At 35.6% G+C, this 18,843-nt stretch overlaps 1 protein-coding gene across 2 annotated transcripts in view; it reads left to right on the top strand.

Annotated features, from left to right (window-relative positions):
* The first annotated feature begins 87 nt into the window (after positions 1-87).
* The window catches only part of LOC306848238 (AP2-associated protein kinase 1-like), a 56,643-nt gene continuing 37,887 nt past the window's right edge, over positions 88-18,843 (top strand). Inside the window, exons 1-4 of one of the 2 annotated variants that reach the window (XM_079382659.1) lie at positions 88-769; positions 15,939-16,057; positions 17,803-17,911; positions 18,036-18,178. In XM_079382659.1, coding sequence (XP_079238785.1) covers positions 616-769; positions 15,939-16,057; positions 17,803-17,911; positions 18,036-18,178 — 525 coding nt within the window. In that variant the 5' untranslated portion in view covers positions 88-615. The remainder of the gene's footprint in view (positions 770-15,938; positions 16,058-17,802; positions 17,912-18,035; positions 18,179-18,843) is intronic. The other variant, XM_079382660.1, reaches the window with a different exon arrangement.

Consider the following 18,843-nt stretch of genomic DNA (forward strand, 5'->3'; position numbering starts at 1 on the left):
AGGGTCACAAATGCTAAAATATGATTTGATGTTTGTTATAACAATAATTTTGCGGCGTATTATCAAGAGGCTGTTATCGCTGACGTCACCGCGTACCGACTACCGGAGCGTCACGAGCGAGTCCTTGCTCACGCGCGCTTTAACGTTGCTCCTCTTCTCGACCGGTGCATGGCTGCTCTCTCCGAGCGAACGCTATCACTCACTTTTCTCCCGGAAAACCCCGTCGAACCGGCTGTTTCCCTGCGTATCCGTTGCACTTCCGGGTTTCGAGCAAGCGTCTTTTCCCGAGGGTCAGCTGTGAAGATTGAATGAGGAGCGTGCTCCCGGTGATTAAAGACACTCATCTCCTCTCTGATGAAACGCTGCTGTTATTATACTAATTATGAAGAAATGTCAATGGTGCCTCATCCTGCCGCTCTGATATAGCACGGAGTTGTTTTTGATTTATATAACACTTGGTTGATATTGTGATGAAGGTCCGCTGAGCTCGGACTGTATTATATTGAGAGATCGTCGCGCTTTTCTGTATTTTGCGCATCGCACCGGCTGGAGAGCGACGCGCGCGAGAGAGGTTTTTCATGATTTAATGAGTATTAAAGTGCTGCCGGTTGGACAATGAAGAAGTTCTTCGATACCCGTCGGGAGATGGTGAGCTCTGGACCCGCGTCTGGAGCCGCTGCGGGGGGCGGCGCGGGGTCCGGCGCGTTTATCGGACGCGTTTTCTCCATCGGACGCTACCAGGTGACCGTGGAGGAGACGGTGGCGGAGGGTAAGCGACTTTATGCGTTCAAGCAGCTAAAGAAATGTTTGTGCTTGGGATGCTTTTATGGTTTATGACTAATAAATAAATAAATAATGATGCCTTATTGCCTCCTCTCGCTCGTGCGTCACCTGAATATTTGCTGACTGCATGGAGTGAGGCGAGCTGCCTCACCAGAGGAGGTTTGCCTTCATTTTTAACACCAGAATTAAATTAGGTGATCATTTACCTACCCTCACTGTGCTACGAGCCTGTATGGCCTAGTTTCTTCAGTGGAGATGTTTAGCAGAATGTCAAAGCTGCTCTTTTCCACATAGTGAAAGTGGATGGAGACTAGAGATGGCAAGCTCCAAAAGTGACAAATGCAGCCATAAAAGTAACTCGAATGACTCGTGGATATATTTTACAAATGCTCTGAAATCATGTGTTAATTTGAGTGAGGAACGGTTTACAATTTAAATCATTTTTCATTGAAGACATGATGCCAAACTGTATTGATTCTTTAGTTTTATGAGCCATATTTATGTGTCTTTTGATCATTAAAGCAAGAGCTTACAAAATATAAATATATATTTAAGAAAAATGTTATGTTTATATTTTCAATATATTTATATATAATTTAAATGATAAAAAAGTGAATATAAATATATACATGTAAATACACATTATACATATTTCCGTATACATAATAAATATGCACAGTACACACATATATATTATGTTAACAAAAACTTATTTTGAATGCGATTAATCGTTTGACAGCACTAATTATTATTATTCAGCCATGCTAGATAATTTTTCTGCTTTTGTAGTATGGGAAAGAGCATTTTAAACATTCTACGTGACACCTAACTTCATATTCTACAGAATAAAGTAAGTCGTGCATATGTAAGGCATATGACAACAGTAATTCCTTTAAAAATGTGCATTTCCCAGGGTTTCTGTAACTTACGTGCAGCCCATTCTGGAGCTGAGTATGTGGAAAGTTCTGCATGCACAGGATGCATTACATGAGTTTAAGAGCTTTAAGTCTCTTAAGCAGATTTGGAGTCATTCCCCCGCTGATGCACTGAGATGTCAGCAGGGGAGTCCTAATAGGGTCTTAATCAGGGTATCGGAAACTCAAAACTGGTTATGGCGTGAGGGAAATTTTAAGCTACATCTTAGCGTTACGGCTCACAATGTGAAGTCAGACGATGTTATCAAAGCTGAGAGAGGAAAGCGGCTGTCATGTGTGCATGTGATGGCCTCTGAATGCATTACACAGGTCTTTATTGCCTGTAAGCACATTTGGAGTCACTGTGTCTCACGGGAGACCCGAAGCATACTGCCTTTTTTTTAATGTTATAGGGAAAGTCTGATATGCAAGTATGACATGATATTTTTATATTTTGCCATAGAATATGTTTCTGTTGGAAACATAGCTGTTGAATGTGGAGAGCAATGTGTTGTGATTTCCTCTGCTGTGACCATGTTGACTTGATGCTCAATGAAATAATTCAACAATGAAGCTCATGAAATTTGAATTCAACAAAACAGGCCTTTTTAAAATCGGCTTTTGATTTTGTCTTTTATTCCAGTCAAACATATTGTGAGTACATTTCAAGCGTTTCAGACATCTTTTAAAGGGATAGTTCACTCAAAAATGAGATTTCTGTCATTTTACTCACCCTCAAGTTGTTCAAACAGATTTATTTATGATTTATGAGATTTATTTATATTCAGAACACAAATGAACACAAATATTTTTTAAATATTCTCTCATCATTTTTGACCAGTGAGGTTTGTTCTCATCAAGCAAGCACGGTTGAGCATATTTGTTGAGTTTTTGTGTTGATTTATGTTTATATGTGAATAAAAGCCTAAATAAATCTGTTCATCATATAAAGCAATCATATTTCTTCAGAAGACTTTAATTAAACCACTTAATTCATATGGGTTATTTTACAATATATTTTCATATAGCGTGAAAAAGGCAAAATAATGATAGAATTATCAGATATAGGCAAGATTAATTCAGTAAAATGTCATGTGGTGAGTTAAAGTAGTACATTTTACCTTGAAAATAGATATTTAACTCAATACTTTAATAATAATTAAGATTATTAACGCGCATGTATTCAAGATGTAAGAACAATATTTTATTACTTTTAACTGGATGGCAACAACACATGACATTTTACTTATTAAATTGAAACTTTTTATTTGAAAACCGTATAAAGTCAAAGTGAGAACAAAAGAATGTCTCTTGGAACTTACCCTAGAAACATTTAATAGATGAAAGGCAGAGAATGCACTGTATGTCAGTCCCTCACATTTGTTCCAGAGGAGTTTAGGAAACCTAACACAACAGCTGAACTGTGTCTCTTCTGAAGAACAGCATTCAACCCTGTGCTCATGGCAGTGGGCCACCTTAGTATAGCGGCCGGTTATGCTGTCTAAGCCAGATTTTGTCAAGGGAAAACTGTCAAGGTCTAGAGGCTTTGACCTTGAAGCACAGTTCACTGAATGTTTGACTTCAGCCTAGTCATTCAGATGAGTTTATGAGGCCTTCGAGCTTTATCTCAGTGCTGTTAAACCATTACATCACTGACTCAGTCGGGCTGTCACCTTTCACTCGGTAAAAGACTGAAAGGAACATTTTTGAGGTTCAAACGAACACCCACACCCACACGCACACCCACACACATGCATGCACACGCACTGTAGGCCAGAAACATTCCAGGCAATTGCAGACACAAATGTTTGGCCAAACTCAAACTTCTTATTCAGGTAACTATTTATGAACAGGTCAACTGTTATTAACTATTAACTTCCTCAGCGAGATTCTCAAGGTATTCCCAACTTCTGGACAGATGAGAGAAAACAATTGTTTTATGAGTTGGCACTATAGTATGAATTCATACTATGTGGTTTGTTTGAATATGTAAGATTTACATATATATATATATATATATATATATATATATATATATATATATATATATATATATATATATATATATATAAAACTTAGTAGTTGTCACACAACTGGAATTCTAACTTCGAAAACTAGTGATATTCAATACCATTTTTGATACCATGAGGAAAAACTGCCATAATATCAAAGGCGTAAGATTATAGATTTTTATTGAAAGATAAATATAACTAGGTTAGAACATGACAATGATGTTTATTTCCTAAATTAAAGGTAAAACACTAGAGAATAACATTTTGCATAAGTGGCAATTTCTTAGCATGAATCCGATGTCGAAGAGAAGAGAGAGCAAAAAAGCGCAACTGCTATCGGAAAATATCAATACTTCAGAAAAAGTATTGATACACTGAGTATTTAAACGGTTTCAGTATTGATATGTTTTGAAAAATCGGTAGCTTTGACAACACTAATAGAGATGCACTGACGCACATTTTGGTGGCGATACCGATATCCGATCTTTTGATCATGAATGATAATTAATTACACAATTTTTTCCATATCAACATGTTTTCCATATTTGTCTTTTGATTGACTGGATATAGTAATTATCCATGATCATCAAATGTTTTAAAAAAAAAATAGCCGATAGTATGAATAATTACTTTTATTGGCTGATACCGATTATTGGCCAATACATCAGTGCATCCCTTAAACACCCATGAAAGTCCAACCTAAACCTAACAATCAGTGGGGCATAAGCAGATCGTACGAAAACATAGTATGTACGATATATATACATACTATTTAGCCACTAATTCACTGAAACACAAAACATTTATGAATTTCCATGAGAGTATGTTGAATAATCAGTTACAATGTTAAGTGTAAACATCGACTCTGTGGCGCTGTCAAAACTTGCTTTCATCTTAAAATAGATGGTCGACCCCCCAAAAAAAATTCAATTTGCATCATAAGCACACCTTCAGTCAAAACTGACTACTGAGAATGAACTAAAAATGCGAATTGGCTAAATATAACGTTTTCTGAGTTAACTGTCCAGTCAACAGATTCGACTGTGAGCTCATTTCAGGCTCATTACCCACAAAGCTACAGTGCACTGCGATGATGCTCGACTTCAACAGCTTCATTATGGAAAGCTCAGCGGTTAAGTGTCTATGAACTATACAAGCTGATTGAAGTAAATTGGATTAACACACTGAAGACACTGAAATGAAGGCCTGGCTTAATTACATAAAACTGAGAGGTTTTGGTTATGCGCATGCCTCATGTGTTACATGATCTCTACTGCAGGCAGATCTTAATTTAAACAGGACGGCCGAATGTCAACAGCTGTGAGTGTCACCCATAACCTCTGGGCTCAATCTGAGACAGTTGCTAGATGGATTTATAATTTTGTGGCCTTAGGAATGTTTATGGCCTAAATGTAAAGAGGTTATTTGATACATGCATGCCACACCAAAAAGAGGACATTCACATGTTCAGGGAATGTTCCCATTGGTATAAAACCTACTATAAAGAACTTAGTATTCAGTATGTTTACTATGCCCAATATGCAAAATTATTAGTACTGTCAAACGATTAATCGCTATTAATCACATCCAAAATAAAAGTTTTTGTTTACATAATATATGTGTGTGTACTGTGTATATTTATAATGTATATACATACACACACACATACAATATATATTTGGAAAATATTTACATATATTTATATTCATATAATTTATCATATATATATATATATATATATATATATATATATATATATAACATATATAGCATATTTTTTGTAAATATATGCATGCATGTGTGTGTGTTTATATATACATAATAAATATACACAGTACACACACATATTATGTAAACAAAAACCTTTATTTTGGATGTGATTAATAGCGATGCCATTGTATTGCATGGTTACGACTGAATATATATAATTCAATTTACAGCAGCTTTTTTAAATTCAATAAAATCATAAAACAAATCGACAGCAAACTTGATGCACATTTCTCCTGTTCATGATTTTGTAGAAGTAGAGTTTGATGCAGAAAAGATACATTGCCATTGTGCTCTGAACAAAGGGATTCGAATGCTCCTGACATCATAATTACAATTTCCAAACTCATAAATGCAAACTTCCCAGGAGGACTTGAATGCACCAAAGGTCCCAAAGCTTTTCTAAGCAAGAAGTGACTTTCAGTGTCTTGAGGTTCGAGAGTGATCTTTGAAGTTTTTGTCATTAAGTAGACATCAGACTGCCCTAAGAGAGCATCTTTGCCTCATTCTGAAAGTTGAATGGGACGTTTTGTGTGTGTGTGTGTGTGTGTGTGTGAATAATAGATGGTCAGCAACTGATTTATTCATTAATGTTTCTAATGGCCGCCATCTGTCAGCCTTCAGCTGTCCTCCTCAGTGTGTGCGGTGTTGTCTCAGTGGGTTCGGTTGGCTTTAAGTTTAGTTTAGTTTAGGTTTAGCCATGTTTAGTCTTAAAGAAATAGTTCAGTAGATGAATCAGTAGCCCCTTTCACACATTTAAATTATCATAACAGATTGACTTTACCGTTAAATGCACCATACATGCTGTTCACACACAAGAGATGGCGCTCCATTGTTTTACTGTTAAGAAATCGCTCACACATCAGCACTGAAATACCGGTGAATTCTGTTATCTCAGTCATTGGGAATTACCTTTAAGTGTTGTGCTGCTTTCTTTTTCTTATAATAAAATTGAATCAGAACTGATTTACCTATATTTTTGAAAAGGACTGGTTCACACATGATTTCTAAACGATAATTTACCAGTATTTTACCAATAAAGAGTGTACAGTTGCATGCGAAAGTTTGGGAACCCCTTGCAGAATCTGTGAAAATGTGAATAATTTTAACAAAATAAGAGAGATCATACAAAATGCATGTTATTTTTTTTATTTAGTACTGTCTTGAGTACGATATTTTACATAAAAGCTGTTTACATGTAGTCCACAAGACAAAAAAAATAGCTGAAATTATTAAAATAACCCCCTTCAAAAGTTTGTGAACCCTTGGTTCTTAATACTGTGTTTGGTTACCTGGATGATCTACAACTGTTTTTTTTGTTTTGTGATGGTTGTTCATGAGTCCCTTGTTTGTTCTGAACCTATCCTGCAGATTCTTCAGTTTTCCAGCATCTTTTGCATATTTGAACCCTTTCCAGCAGTGACTGTATGATTTTGAGATCCATCTTTTCACACTGAGGTCAATTGAGGGACTCAAACACAACAATTAAAAAAGGTTCAAACATTCACTGATGCTCCTGAAGGAAACACGATGCATTAAGAGCCGGGGGCTATGTTGAAATATATATTTTTTTTCCTATTTAGTACTGCCCTTCGGAAGCAAGAAGATATTTGCATGTTTCCCGGAAGACAAATTAAGTACAATTTACCTTGATCTTCAAATTCAAAACGTTTTCACCCCCAGGACTCATGAACAACCATCACAAAACAAAAAAACATCGTCGATCATCCAGATCATTAACCACACACAGTATTAAGAACCAAGGGTTCTTTTGAAACAGCTTTTATGTAAAATATCTTGCTCAGGACAGTACTAAATAAAAAAAAAATAACATGCATTTTGTATGATCTCTCTTATTTTGTTAAAATTCTTCACATTTTCACAGATTCTGCAAGGGGTTCCCAAACTTTTGCATGCCTCTGTATATGTGCCAAGGCATGACAGTCTAACATTTGAAAATGAAGAAATGAAGACAGCCATAAATATTAGTATTGTAATCTTAAAGTTGTAAAATAAAATATTGTATTATTTATTACAATTGGGGATGTAATGATTCACTCATGATGCGATACAATTCACGATACTAATTTCACAATACGATTTTATCACGATTGTTTTGAACAAAATGAGATTTAAGACAAAAGATACATGAAAAGGTGTCCTTTTATTATTCCTCAGATGAAAAAATAATGCTAATTTCTTTGAGAAATTGTATATGTGAAATAACAAAGCTAAATTTAAATTTTAAAACAATTAAATAAATAATACAAATAAAAGAGATCTCTGCATATAAACAAATTAAGGCTTTAGCTGTGCTCTTTCCATTTAAAATGAGAGGCGACCACTGCATTTTAATCACAATTGAAACAAAGATGCTTCATGCACATGCAGCACGAACTGTTTTGATTTAAAGTCGATTGTATAATTTCGAAATTTCAAGTGAAAACAGAATTGTCTGACTTTGGATTTGTGAAACTATACTATATAAAATATGACTGAAACGAACAGAAGACAGGCTGCATGAGAACGCAAATTCACTCTCTGACAGCAGGTGGCGCTTATGGACCAGCAGCGATACAGCATTTTCCTGGTTACTGAGGTGCTAATTAATGTGCATTAAACAGAGGCAAGATGAAAAGAAAATACCATCTAAACTCTTCTAAAGACTCTTCTATTCATATAAACCTCCACCCCCAATTGTTTTGTGATTCATTCACCATCTCAACCGACTTGAATCGTCATCTTTTTATAAATTTAGACAGTTAACGAAGACGGTTAAGGATAAAGACAAGTGCAGTGCCCCTAGTAGCAACATGAGAATGCAGTGCATATTAGACGGATATAATGATACAATGCTTTTATAATGGCTGGTTGATTCCTCACATGCAGGTCTACAGTGTTTTAGTGGGTGGGTGTGAGTAGATGCTGAATGGATGAGTCATAGTTATATGCTTCCAGCTCTGCCTGCTTCAACCTCCTGCAAGGAGATTTCTAACACACACCAGAGAGACGACAGGAAATGAGAGACGGAGGGTGAAAGGATACGTGACCTCCTCTCCAACAAAGATGTTCAAATTTAGCACAGTCCTGAGTCATTGTCTATGTGTGTTTTTATGTTTGTGTCTGTTTGTAGTGCTTCTGTTGCGGTTTGGTTTATGTCCATTAATTAAAATCGGGGGTGTTTTCTCTCTGAGGAGGCAAGGGAGGCAATGTCTCCTCAAAAAAAATTTATGTGTAAAGAATTAACATTGCAAGAATAAAACATTGCAAAATCAGGTATTGGGTCGTTCTGCAGAGATGAAAGCCTAAATATATTACATTTGTGATGAAAGCCAAACTATTAAACGCTGCGGACAAAGTTTTATATTTATATTATTTAATTTTTAATCCACAATTTCCACCGGAGATTTGGAGCCAAATTACAGGAGGGGGAAACTAGCTTGAAAAAGTGCAATCATTGTTGCTGTAAATGCCCACTGGTGATGGGGGAAATACACTTTTCATGTTTTCCTCTTCAATTTTCAACTTCCTCTTGTTCAAAGCATGCCTTTAACTCAAGAAAAATAAAAAAATCTGAGAAAAAAAAAAATTTTTACTTTTTGAAAGCCCTGTAAGTTTCAGCTCTAGAGAAATGGGGATCTCAGTGGTTCCTTGAGTAAAGTGTTAAATTGGACACATTATCAAAAACCAAATGTGGGTCACTTTGCGTATAGCTGATACTTTTTTCTTGTGTAGAGGGAAAATATATCTCGTTTCCCTATCCAAAATAAATAAATAAATAATTATAGAACATTGAGTGCCAAAATATTATTTTTCCAAAATGTATAACTCAAGAATTACTAAAGACATCTCAATATTCTATGACATTGTGGATCTTAACTTTTACTTTTGATATCTTCATGTTTAAAGTCCCGTACTGTCCTTTTTCCAAATATAGAGGGGATTTCACTGCATCTCTCTCTGCAAATATTAGAATTTTTACCCATTGTTAGCTCATTGAGCTCATTCATTATCACGAGAGATAAAGCAGTGTCTACATCGTGTTATTTTTGCCTGGTTACCCTTTCAATGTGATAATGGCCATTTGTCTTGTTCACAACTAGTTTCCGAAATGGACTGAATGTGTCAGACAAGTAGAAATGTATGGACTAATTAGAAACTATATTTCTCTCGTGAATGCACAAAGTAAGTTTTCAATGAATAATGACTTATATTTTGTTCTGTTTCTCACAAAAGCTATTATATGGTTTTGGAAGACTTGAAATATAGCGTCATACATTGTATTGGCCACTTTCAGGTTTATGATGTAGTGTGTCCCCTCCAGTGTAATTTTGTTAAATCCTTCAACATTTAAACTTTCTTTGTGTTCCACTGAAGAAAGAAAGTCATACAGGTTTGAGGGTGCGTAAATGAGGATGATTGAGCCCTTAAAGTCATATCCATATTACTGGTCTCAGATCAGCAGAGAGAAATGTCTCCAAGCATTGTTCAACAATTTCAGCATTTGCCCTTGAGTATTGGAAACATAGCTGTAATTGTATCTTTGTATCTCGGTACAATAGAGAAATGACATGTGAGACACTCCGTGAAGAAACCTGAGTAGTGCATGCTGGGACACAGGGTTCACATCACAATGGAGGTGGCACAGAAACATCAAGCCAAAGAAATGGGCTGGTTTCTCCACTTTTTGATGGCCTCTGTCTCTAGATTGAGGACAGCACTAGTTAATTTAGATTTTATCCAAAAGGACTGGGACAATAAAGCGGTTTCAGCATGACAGGATGAGCTTGTTGAGGTTCAGCCAAGACTAAAGTTGTTTCACGGGTGGCACAAAAACATACTTAAGCTGTAAAATTGTCATCTTTTAGAGGTGGGACTACATTCATAGATGGATTAATGTATTTTTATGTGTTAATACTACCTGTGGATGTACTATGTATTCATGTTGATTTCATATAGTTTTGAAGCATTTTAATTATAACTTTTTAATGTAATATCACTTTTAGAATAACATTTTACTTACATGCTGAATACATGGGTGTGTACACATCGTTTATTTAATTTTTTTAACAAATATAATGTTATTAATTCAAATATCAACTCTTTTGGAAGTCACCACTCCTAATGTGTCAACAAAATATATACTGGTTCCAAAAAATACAGTAAATGTATTTTTGTATTTTATTCTTCTAGACAATTTCAGGACACCCATTTTATGCCCCCCCCCCCCCCCCCCCCCCCCCAAAAAATATCTGTATAAATTAGGCAAAAACTAATATAAACACACTTCACTCCTTTATTTAAATTGTTAACAATTGAAACAATAGACTGTTGCATTCAAGTGTTTCTCAATTAAGTAAACATTGCTTTTCCAAGTAGTCCTTAAAAAAAGTAATAAAGAAATCAACTATGAGAATAGAGTAGTTTTCTTTTTTCTGTAATAATTTTGTTGTTAGTATTAATTACAGTTCTGCTCATAAGTTTACATACCCCTTGCAGAACATGCAAAATATCTTATCTTATTTAGTATGCTGTCCTGAATAAGCTATTTCGCCATGTTTACATATATTTACAAGAGCAAAATAATCCCTGACTTTATGAAAATGTATAAAAACAGGTATGTTAGGCCGCATTTAGCTCGGCATGGCAGAAGTTGAAAGACTGGATATTACTTTGCCGTCTCATGCCAACACGTGTGATGTTTAAGCATCTAATGTGAAGTATTCCTTTAAAGATGCTGTAGTTTTGAGTACAGTAAGCTTCTCAGTCCTGCCTCTTACAGATTCGTCCTAAGCAGCATTGTAAACAAGATAGTGGGGTGATATTTATAGACCCTTACATAATCACATTCTCAGTTTACTTACAGCTACACCACACCTCATCCGAGGGCACTGTGTGTGTGTGTGTGTGTGTCGCTGCAAGGGCACAGGCGTGGTTTGTTGTTTTTGAAGTAATTGCCATTTTCCGTGTGTTTGCATGTGTGTTTATCTGAACACATGGTCAGAGTGTGTGTTGTGCTGTATGTGTGCATAAACTATTTCATGTGGCATTTGATTTAATCAGCTTTTGGCAGTAGGTTTATATGAGGCTATGTGAGCTCTCTGAAAACTGGCTGTAAAAGATATTAGTAGCACGCACAAATATTTTCATAAAAAAAAAAATAAATCTGTAGTTTGCTTAACACAAATAGTGTTTCTTATATTATTTTAAAATGAATTATAAACTAATTATATTAAATGTATATATACTTTTGTGGTGACTTCATTTATGCACTTTTACAGTTTTTTTTAACAAAATATAAATATAAAGCCTATGCAACGATATAAAACATCCATTTGAATTAAAAGCAGAATTTGTTTGTGCATACCTCCATCACTTCTCATTTACCTTAACATAATAATAAATAGTCATTTTATTATTATTATTTTATTTATTTTTTTAATTGAAAGCCTAATTGAATAATGTGTAGGTTATCAATGTGGTGCTACTCTTATTTGTACTCTTTTTGTTTAACCTCATAATGTTTCGTTCCATCTAACTGCTGCGTAATCCGATGACCTAACATTTGCTGTGTCAGCGTAACTTTACGTTGTGACAGTCTGGAAAGAGAGATTCCTGGATTTGCTGCCACAATGTAACTTTGGTGTCAGATGTTAAAAGTGTTGTTGTGGCAATGTTATAGTCTTTTGTTGTGTTGCTAATCTAGGTTTAATTTTACTTGATTGATTAGCCTGTGGGCAGACAAGCAGTAGACAAACCAGTTCAACCTTAGTTTACAGATAGTCTATTCATTCTTATGAAGATGAAAATGAAGGTGAAACTCAAAGCATATTAAATGCAAAGTTGACTGGAAGGAAGAAATTGGGTTGGAAAAGGTGCACAAGCAACAGGGATGACTAGGGGTGGCTCAATACCACTTTTTCAGAACCGATCCGATACCAAAAATTCTGAGTATCGGCCGATATCGATCCGATACCTAGCACAGCTTTTTTTTAATCAGTGTAGAATTTCTATACCTCAATGTGTGTTGAACTGATCATCACTCTTTTGTGTGTTACATAACATCTACTAAATATATACAACTGTCTTATAAAGAAAACATAACATATATTCTGTGGGAAATATTTTTGTCATAGATTATGATATATATATATATATATATATATATATATATGACAAAAGTATTATTATTAACTAGGTTACTTGATAATTCAGTAGCAAAAGTTACTCTAGACAAATCTTGAGTGCACAATAATTTTAGAAAAATCCAAACTTTCAGTGAACTTTCAGTGAAAAAAAAACATTACTTAGTGGAGAACAAATAAAAGCAAATAAGTGTTGGACTAAATCTGGTAAAATGTCACACACACACACACATACACATACATATATATATATATATATAGAAAACTTTAGAGGTGCAGTCGTCTACACCAACGACTGCACCTCTAAAGACCCCTCTGTCAAGCTCCTGAAGTTTGCAGACGACACCACACTGATCGGCCTCATCCAGGACGGTGACGAGTCTGCTTACAGACAGGAGGTTAAGGAGCTGGCTGTCTGGTGCAGTCTCAACAACCTGGAGCTTAACACGCTCAAAACTGTGGAGATGATCGTGGACTTCAGGAGAAACCCCCCTGCTCTCCCCCCACTTACCATCATGAACAGCACCGTGACTGCAGTGGAGTCATTCAGATTCTTGGGCACCACCATCTCTCAGGACCTAAAGTGGGATATTCACATTGACTCCATTGTCAGGAAGGCCCAGCAGAGGCTGTACTTTCTTCGCCAGCTGAGGAAGTTCAACCTGCCACAGGACTTACTGAAACAGTTCTACTCTGCCATCATTGAATCCATCCTCTGCACCTCAATAACTGTCTGGTTCAGCTCAGCTACCAAATCTGACCTCAGAAGACTACGGAGGGTAGTCCGGACTGCTGAGCGAATCATTGGTACAACCCTCCCCACTCTCCAAGAACTGTACTTATCCAGAGTGAGCAAAAGGGCTGGTAAAATCACTCTGGACCCCTCACATCCAGCACACAACCTCTTTGAACTGTTACCATCTGGTCGACGCTACAGAGCTCTGAGCACCAGAACGACCAGACACAGGAACAGTTTCTTCCCTCAGTCAATACATCTCATGAACACTCAATAAATAAACGTAGAACACACAACTAATACATTATCCATTCACCACACTCACTTATTTTATTTTCTCATTTCTAATTTGCACATACTTCACCTGTACATACATAGTCGCCTATATTATATATTATATATTGTGTATTTTTTATTTTTTTTGCTGCTTTGTACATTGGTTATTGGCTATTTCCTGTTATTTTGTTTCATTACCTGTGTCCTGTCCTGTTACTGTCTTTCTGTTGCACTGTGGAGCTTCTGTCACTACAACAAATTCCTTGTATGTGTAAACATACTTGGCCAATAAAGCTCATTCTGATTCTCATTCTGATTCTGATATATATATATATATATATATATATATATATATATATATATATATATATATATATATATACAGTGCCCTCCATAAGTATTGAAACAGTAAAGACAGAATTGCTCTGTTGGCTGTGGAGTCAAGACATTTGTAAATATAATTAAAAGATGAATATGAGACAAAACTACAGAATGTAAAACTACATTTTATTATTAGCCGTTTCAACACATACATGTTTTAGCAAATAAAAAGAACAGCACTTTTAGAGTTCATCCCACTCATTGATGTGAGCATAAGTATTGGGACAGTTGAACATAAGGCAGATATAAAAGATTAAAAGCTATTATTTAGTTGCAGATCTCTTGCACACAATCACAGCAGTGAGTCTGTGACCCATAGACATCACCAGACTCTTGCTCTCATCCTTTGAAATGCTTTTCTCAGCCTTTAATGCAGCCAATTCCAATTGTTTCTGCCTTTACTCTCCTCTTCAGCTGCTGAAATTCATGTTCAATCAGATTTAAATCTGGAGATTGACTTGGGCAATCTAAGACTTTCCATTTCTTTGCTCTTATAAATTCCTTGACTGAACTGGCAGGGTGTTTTGGGTCATTGTTCTGATGCAATATGAAGCACTTCCCAATGAATCTGGTGGCATTTTCTTGAATATTGGTAGGCAAGATGGTTTTGTACCCTTCCAAATTCATTCTGCTACTGTCATCATACATTAAGTCATCAGTAAAGTTGAGAGGGCCTGTTCCAGAAGCAGCCATGCATCCCCATGCCATGACACCACCTCCACCATGCTTCACAGATGAGGCTGTATGCTTGGGATCATTGCAGTTCCCTTTTTTCTCCACATTAGTGCTTTCCCATTACTTAAATTTGCTTACATAATATATGTGTGTGTGCGGTGTATATTTATTATGTATATATAAAGACATACACATCTTTATATGTTTTGAAAATATTTACGTATATATTTATATTCATAAAATTTATATCTTATATAAATATATTTAATATAAATGTTATATATTTTTCTTAAATATATACATGCATGTGTGTGTATTTTTATACATATATATATATATATATATATATATATATATATATATATATATATATATATATATATATATATATATATATATATATATATATATACATACATACATACATACATACATACATACATACATAATAAATGTACACGGTACACACATATATTATGTAAGCAAATTTTTATTTTGCATGCAATTAATCGTGATTTAATCATTTGACAACACTAAATATAATATTGTTATAAGTTTCTTTCTTCCCCTCATGACATTTATTCAGGTCTATGTATCAGTATTTCCTCTTATTTATGTGTGGTTTGCATTCATATCATTTCTTATTGTTAAATTACTAATGATGTAACGTAGACATAAATATATGGAAACAACCAGACAACAGTGAAGTATGCAAGAGAAATTGAAACAGAATCAAACGTCTCCAAAGTCTCCATATGAGCCACACAATTTGAGAGATCATTCCTAGCACAAATAGTCTGATATGACTTATTTGTTGAACTTTAATACTCGGAGTTAGAGATTTTCTTAAACTCCTAACCCCAAGTATGAGCATTAGTTCTTGTAATGCATCATCATCAGACACCAAAGAATTTTCATTTGGACAGAGAGTTGCATTTCCACAGTCAAAGGGTTTTTGTGAGTTCTTGTACTCACTCTTACTGTTAGACGTAACAATATTAAAATGAGGTTAACCTATCAATAATGTGATTATATACCGTGTCCACTGCCGGTTGGTCTGATAGCACAAGGGAACCAGTGTCCAATACCTCCTTATTTCCCTGGACAAAGCTTGTCTGTGTTCCTTGTGATACTGTTACATTTGTTGAATCACAAATGAGATCGATTTGCCTTTCTCTGCATGTGAGCTCTCAGTAGCTAGACTGTCCTGTGTTTAAAGATTTTCAGGCTGTTGGTTTTCTATCCACAGGTGGTTTTGCTATCGTATTTCTGGTGAGGACTCATCAGGGTGTCCGTTGTGCGCTAAAGAGAATGTATGTCAACAATGAACATGACCTTCACGTATGCAAGAGGGAAATTCAGATTATGGTGAGACATTCTCTTATGCACAGACAGCTCTTTATTTTTATGTTATTTTTTTGTCAACTGGTAAAGTATGACACTAAAAATGGTGTTTAGGAATACTGACACAATAAACCCTGAGCACACTATAAGTGGCTTTGGCTAAAAATGTCTGCCAAATGAATAAATGTTAATTATTAGATTAATAAAAGCCATTAATAATGCCAAAAGCAGCAGTTATCAGGGCCCATTTTCTTTCAAAATAAATAAATAAAAATGCATTGACCCCAAACATTTAAATGTGTGTATTGTTACAAACTATTTCTATTCTATATTCTGTATTTCTATTCTATTTTTTCTACAGGTATATACGTATACTGTACAAACACCAACCTTTTTTTCAGTGGTTTTGCAAATACAAAAAACAAGCATTTACTTATTATAAATACCAAAATACTGACAGTCTCGTCTGCTGAACATCTTTTGACCAAGATTTTGGATTATGGTCAAGTTTCATGCTTGTTTTGGCTGGTCCTTCATACGTGTTGTGACCAATACACTCGTTAAATTACCTCGTTTTCAACGGTTAATCTTGCAGTTTAAAGGACAATGACATTTGGTCACAAAATGCACAAGTTTGTTATCATTAATGTCCAAGATGTTTGATTTCTGAGGAACAATGAGGAAGTTATCGATTGTATTGAAATTGAAACCGGAAGATTGCCGTAAAACCCCACAGAGTTTATTTTTTGATTAGAAACCAACTGGCTTTACATTATCATCCCATAAAAAATGGCTTAAATTTCAGTGTGTTGCCGACACAAAGATATTGCATGGGTTCAGATATGGTCACTACAGTGTCGTTTTGCATCCAAATGGATGTTTGCTGTAGTTTTTTTTCCCCAGCATCATTTGTCCTTTATTTGATTAAGCTAATCTTAATGGCAAAACTGAGCCATGCAGCCTTGAAAGGATTTGAGGTCTCCCGTTCCTCAGTTTGCATGTGTTGCTGTAAATACAGTGCTGAGAACAGTACAGTGCCGGTAAAGGTCACTCGTGTCCTCTGGGACTGATTTCAGAATGGAAATCCAGCATACTTCGCTGTGAGCCATACTAAATGGACAAGAGGAAAATGTCAGCACTGTTTCAGCATCACAAAGTGTCTTGCTGTTTCAAAACGAGCAGCTGCTCACAGTGCACTCCTAAATAGACGGCTAACAGGGGGCTTTTCAAATTTGTGAATGAATGAGTCGATTTGAAAGGACATTGAACAGCTAAGCTATTTAATTTAAACACTAGTATTGACTTAGTCGACTCAAAGACCCATTGTCTTGAGTTTTAAGCAAATGGTCAGAAAACTAAGTCTGCTTTCACATCTCAGGCATTTAAAATAAATACAAAGTACTTATTTGTACACTACAGAAAGCAGATATACAAAAAAATGGATTAAACATTTAAACAAACATTAAGAGCGAGTTTGGAGGCTTTTCATTGAATCTTAAGTTAATAAATGAGAATGCAATAGTTACTTAGTATTAACAATTCCAGACAGCCACTTGTGAACTTTATTACAATTTAAAATAACTATTTTAATTTATGTAATTTATTTGAATCATTACTCCAGTCTTCAGTGTTACATGATCTTTGAGAAATCAATCTAATGTGCTGATTTGCTGCTCGAGAAACATTTCTACTTCTTGAAATGTTGAAAACAGTTGTGCTGCTAAATATTGTCAGGTTTTACAGATTGTGGTGTTGGTTTTCTTAAACAGAGGGACCTTATGGGTAACAAAAACATTGTTGGTTTTATGGACTCCAGCGTCACAGCAGTAGGTTCAGGAGATGTTTGGGAAGTTCTCATATTGATGGACTTTTGTCGAGGTCAGTATCTGTTCTTCTCTTAAGATGGTATGTGATTTGAGATTCAGAGCCTTTTTCCACTCGTTTTGGTGGTCTTGACCTACTATGCAGTATTGTTATGCCGTGTTTGTGTGTAATAACCCAGGTGGGCAGGTTGTGAACCTGATGAACCAGCGTTTGCAGACTGGATTCAGTGAGCCGGAGGTGCTTCAGATCTTCTGTGACACGTGTGAAGCTGTCGCTCGACTACATCAGTGCAAAACTCCCATCATCCACCGGGACCTTAAAGTATGAACTCTGCAGAACTTTATTATTTTAAGAAATGTTTAACCCTAAAAAAAAAAAAAAAATTAGTCACTTCTATGTTGTTCCAAACCTATATAACTTTCATTTTTGAAACACACAAAAAGAGAAGAATTTTTAGCGTTTTTTTTTTTTTTTTCGTCCATTCAACTAAAGCATACAGAAACCGATGGAAGGCTGTTTCCGCCACTGAATAGAAAATGAAAAATAATCTCACAATTCTGAGTTTTTATAAACTTGCAGTTGCGCGTTAAAGGTGCTATATGTACGTTTTTGACTCTACTAAAGCATAAAAATACCGTATGTTTACAGTATTTAAGAAACATGCTAAGTTAACATACTTGTTTATCTAAAAAAAACAATGCTACAGTCAGTTATTCTCCTTTGAAAATGTGCATTCCGGGCCGGAATGTCGGTCTGTGTTTTGGTTTGTGAAACCCGCCCACTGCCAGTTTACCCAATTGTATTTCAGCATCCCGGGTTGCCAGTTGGTGGAAAATACAGCATATTTCATGTCATTCATCGTCATGTGTGCTCATTCCTGTTGGTGTCGTTAATCTGGCAACCTGCGTGTGTAAAGTCTGAGGAGGAGAGACCGGGTAAAAAAAACCCTCTCCGATATTTTGAATTTGGACTGCAATACCTAGTTC

The sequence above is a fragment of the Barbus barbus genome, assembly GCF_936440315.1.
Source record: "Barbus barbus genome assembly, chromosome: 28".
In the NCBI taxonomy this organism is placed as follows: domain Eukaryota; kingdom Metazoa; phylum Chordata; class Actinopteri; order Cypriniformes; family Cyprinidae; genus Barbus; species Barbus barbus.